This window comes from Periophthalmus magnuspinnatus, chromosome 2, assembly GCF_009829125.3.
Source record: "Periophthalmus magnuspinnatus isolate fPerMag1 chromosome 2, fPerMag1.2.pri, whole genome shotgun sequence".
Taxonomy (NCBI): Eukaryota; Metazoa; Chordata; class Actinopteri; order Gobiiformes; family Gobiidae; genus Periophthalmus; species Periophthalmus magnuspinnatus.
The window spans coordinates 10,505,831-10,510,011 of record NC_047127.1 but is presented as its reverse complement, the minus strand read 5'-3'; the positions used below and the strand labels follow the sequence as shown (position 1 = coordinate 10,510,011).

Here is a 4,181-nt window from a genome sequence, read left to right as displayed (position 1 = left end):
TTGGATACAATGTCTTTAATAAATTCAATCAAACAAATTCACATATTTTAAAACACTCAGTTTTGGTCGTTAGGTTTTGGTTATTAATGTAAATGTGTCACCGCACAAAAGACCTCTGAACAATGGCACAATGTTTCAATTCAGACCAACTACATGACAAACTTTATTTTTTCCTAATGTGCCCTCTTTTCTCCCACTTTTTGGTTTTACGTGTTGCCTGTTGTTGGGAGCAAATACAACACTTTAAGTTTCAGTAGTCAAAAAATAAATAATACAAAATCATGAAAAATGGACAAATATGAAATGTTTATGTAAACATATCAAATAATTACAGCCCTCATGTAAAACTGTGACAGTAAAAACACAATGTGTCTAACCAAACCACTGGTCTTTGATGCTGATCAGAGATATAGGATATGTATGTAAGTAGGATATAGTAGAGATGTGACATAGTGAAGGCTACAAGTGCACTTTGTAAACATGGACATGGGCGTATGCTCCTCACATGGAGTAGAGCAGGTGTCCAGAGAAGGTGGAGTGTACATACTGTCCCGCGTACAGCCCCGCAGCCTGCTCTGAGGGCAGCTGAACATGCACCGTTTCTCCAGGCCTAAGGGGCAGCACCGCGCTGCCTGAAGCCTGGTCCAACAGCCCCTTACTACACTCATCGTACGTGTACATCACCGGCTCGTTGTTCTTCATCAGGGCAACCCACACATTGCCTCCTTTGCAGTGGACGTGGTAGGCAAAGTAATAGATCCCTGGTATGGTGCAGGTGAAGATGCCGCTTTGGGGGTTGTAGTCCTGATTTGCACTGTACAGAAGTTTGTCAAAAAGCACCGGAGACCCCACCAGAGGGAAAGGGTTTGTGAGTTTGGCTGTGAAGGCTGGCATCTCTACACTCCCTCCCCCCAACTCGCCTCCATTATTGGGCTTGTAGTATCCTTGGTGCTGACCATTATAAGGGCCCGTTGCTGGAAGAACCTGTCCTAAGTCAGGAGATGAAGGCCCCGGAGGCCCTGGAGGCCCAGGCTGTCCTGGAGGACCAGGGAGTCCAGGGGGCCCACTAGGGCCAGTTTTACCCTGTGGACCCATAGGGCCAGAAGGACCTGGCTTTCCCTCTCCTGGATATCCAGGCTTACCGGAGGGGCCCATCTCGCCTTTTAGTCCAGGCAGACCAGGAGGTCCAATTGGGCCCCCTGGCCCTTGGAGCCCTGGAATTCCCTGTGGTCCTTGGCGTCCAGCATCTCCAGGTCTACCTCCCTCTCCTCGAGGTCCAGGAAGTCCTGCAAGACCAGGAGCTCCAGGTGCACCCCTAGACCCAGCCTCTCCTTTTGGCCCAATCGGTCCTGGTAAGCCTCTTGGTCCTGGCTCTCCTCCCTCCCCTGACCGACCCGATGGTCCAGGAGCTCCAGGAGGACCCACCTCCCCCTTAATTCCTGGACTCCCCTTTGCACCCACAGTACCAGTCTCTCCCTTTAGCCCAATAAACCCTGGATTCCCAGGAATTCCAATTGGACCTGGAGGACCTGTTATTCCACTGGGCCCAGGAGAACCCATCATGCCTGGTGGACCTGGTTGACCTTTGTCTCCTTTGGCTCCTGGAGGTCCTGGAAGGCCATCATATCCCTTGTGACCTTTGGGCCCTGGAAAACCAGGTTTGCTATATCCTGGTAGGCCTGGACCGCCAGGTAGTCCTTGTTGACCAGATTCTCCCTTAGCCCCTGGGATCCCAGGTGGACCCCTCAGACCATCTTTTCCTGGCTTCCCCAACCCTGGTGTTCCTGGTGGTCCTGGTTGTCCTCTGTCGCCGGGGAGTCCTGCCTCTCCTGGTTCTCCTGGAGCTCCTGCTTTTCCTGGGACCCCTGGCTGTCCTGGAAATCCATTCAGGCCTGGTTTACCAACCCCTGGGGGCCCCATCTGCCCAGGAGGCCCAGGTGGTCCACCTGGTCCCCTTAAACCTGGTAAACCAGGAAGACCAAGCCCTCTCTCGCCTTTGGGGCCTTGAGGACCAGGTTGCCCAGGGAAACCCTTCTGCCCAGGCTCCCCAAGTGGCCCTGGCTGGCCTGGAAACCCCTGACCTCCTGGTTTGGAAAGCCCAGGCAATCCAGGTGGCCCGGGCAGTCCCTGAGGCCCAGGAGGGCCAGTGAGCCCTTGGCCACCACTTGGACCAAGTTCTCCTTTTGGTCCAGGTAATCCAGAACTTCCTGGTTTGCCTGGTAGTCCCGGCATTCCAGGTTTTCCAATCCCTGGGTATCCTTGTGGTCCAGGAGAGCCAGGTGCTCCTGGTAAGCCTGGCAACCCTTGTCCAGGTAGACCCGGCGGGCCCTGGGGTCCGGGGGGTCCTTGGGGCCCTGGAATCCCTTGAGGTCCTTCACGAATCCCCTCTCCCATCGGGGGTGGGCCTTTAGCTCCTCGAGGGTTAAAGGGCAAGGATGGACCTGTGCAAAAACAAAAGATACAGTTAATACTGTCCTTGAGAACTCCATGTGGTTTAGGGAATGAGTCCTATCACCTTTACTCTGAGGGAGGGGTCTCTCCTTGCCCTTTTGGAAAGGCAGCTGTGGAAATTGCGGTGGCAGTATGGGCATCTCGTTGCCTAAGTGCTGCTGCTGGGGCAGAGGCTCGCTGTACTGGGGCAGAGCCTCGCTGTACTGGGGCAGAGGCTGGGACTGGGGGGGCTGTTTGTGAGGGTAGTACGCCCCACTGTGGACCAGGCGCACTAGGCTCAACTCCAGGAGTGCCCCCAGGAGGCTGAGGGAGGGCACCACCGCTGCACGCATCTTCTCTAAGCAACAAGAGCACACTGCACGTTAAAATTGAAAAAAAAAAGTTCATTTGTTGATGACTACAGTCAATACATCGCATTCAAGTGAAAATACTGCGCATACGTTCTTTTGAATGTGACTAACTGCATATATAGCTTGTAAATGTGCTGTCACCCATCATGGATGTTCCATGTTAAAGCAAGGGAGAGTTAAGATGCTAAAACCTAAACTTAGCGTTCATTCAAAAGTATTCTGACCCTATGATGTATTTACCAGTAGTGCCCCAGCAGTTGTTCAGGCTGTTCCACTGCTCTTTTGTATACTTTTACACATTAGTTTTGCTAAGGTTTACATGGCCGATTTCCAGCCGAGGACCTGTTCATTTGAATCATGTTCATGTGAATCATGTTCATGTGAATCATGTTCATGTTTTCACCAGGTTCAGGGCCTCATGCACACCACTAGGGGCACTGTGGTTTGGGTGCTGTCGTATACAGTGCAGAGTGCTTTGTGGTCAGAGATAGAGCCTCCTGGAGCCAGGCTGTGGCTAATACCCCTCTGCCTCTTCTCTTACATTACACTCCCATTAAAGCTACAGTGTGGAGCTTTGCATTCAGAGCTGAATAATGTTCAACACTCACATCTCAAACATGTGATTAGGCCCTGGAGGAGACACAATCCACAATCCTTTAAACATGTCCGTGTATATCTATTGTAATGTATGATTTTAATTTTGTGATAATGTAATTTAGAGATGTACAATGTAACTTTTCTGCTAGAGGTACTTGTTTGTCGTCATGGATATATTATTGCTTTGCCTGGAATGTACAGCATTAAACATATCCATCTTACTTTTATTTCATTGCAGGTGTTTGTTTTGCTCAAAAATCACTTGAAAAACATGCATTCTTATTGTGAGAAGGTAGCCTCTCTACAGATCTGACCTGTAAGTTGGCATGGTGGCATCAGCCGCTTGTCTCCATGGAGTCTCCAATATTTTTCAATGTTCCAAGCAAAGCAATAACATCTCCATCACACTGGGGCTCTCACCTCAGCTCAGGCTCCTCACAGATGGACTCCTCAGGGGCCTCTAGGTGGTTTCTCTGGCTCTTCTCTTACACATGGGTGGGACAGCGGCCATGTACAGGTCCAGCTGGAACCTGCAGTCCTGGGCCTGTAGAGACACCAGTACAATGTGTATAGAGGTTATGCAGATGACGTCACTATATGAGCGTTAGCAATGGCATTTTCTTCATCTAAATTTTACAACACATAAAAAATGTGAAAGAGTTGCTATTGTTTAATAACAAATACAAAAGTTTAAAACTCTGCAAAATATTTAGTTTGTACCTGAAATCTAAAACAAGAAAATCAAGTCAACAGTCGTAGGAAACTAGTGAACAGTTAAACAGG

The 4,181-nt window shown here is 49.8% G+C and overlaps 1 protein-coding gene across 1 annotated transcript; it reads right to left on the bottom strand.

The window, feature by feature from the left end:
* On the bottom strand, positions 1–3,949 carry LOC117383896 (collagen alpha-1(VIII) chain-like). Its single transcript, XM_033981146.2, has 3 exons — positions 3,819–3,949; positions 2,516–2,786; positions 1–2,441 (listed from the first exon to the last, which is right to left on the bottom strand). Exons 2-3 carry the CDS (start codon positions 2,781–2,783, stop codon positions 502–504), a joined length of 2,208 nt encoding a protein of 735 aa, XP_033837037.1. The 5' UTR covers positions 2,784–2,786; positions 3,819–3,949; the 3' UTR covers positions 1–501.
* Positions 3,950–4,181: the final 232 nt, after the last annotated feature.

Coding starts and splice junctions, on each gene's coding strand:
- LOC117383896 (XM_033981146.2), bottom strand. CDS start 2,783: ATGCGTGCAGCGGTGGTGCCCTCCCTCAGCCTCCTGGGGGCACTCCTG. Junction 2,442..2,515: donor ACCCCTCCCTCAGAGTAAAG/GTGATAGGACTC, acceptor GTTTTTGCACAG/GTCCATCCTTGCCCTTTAAC.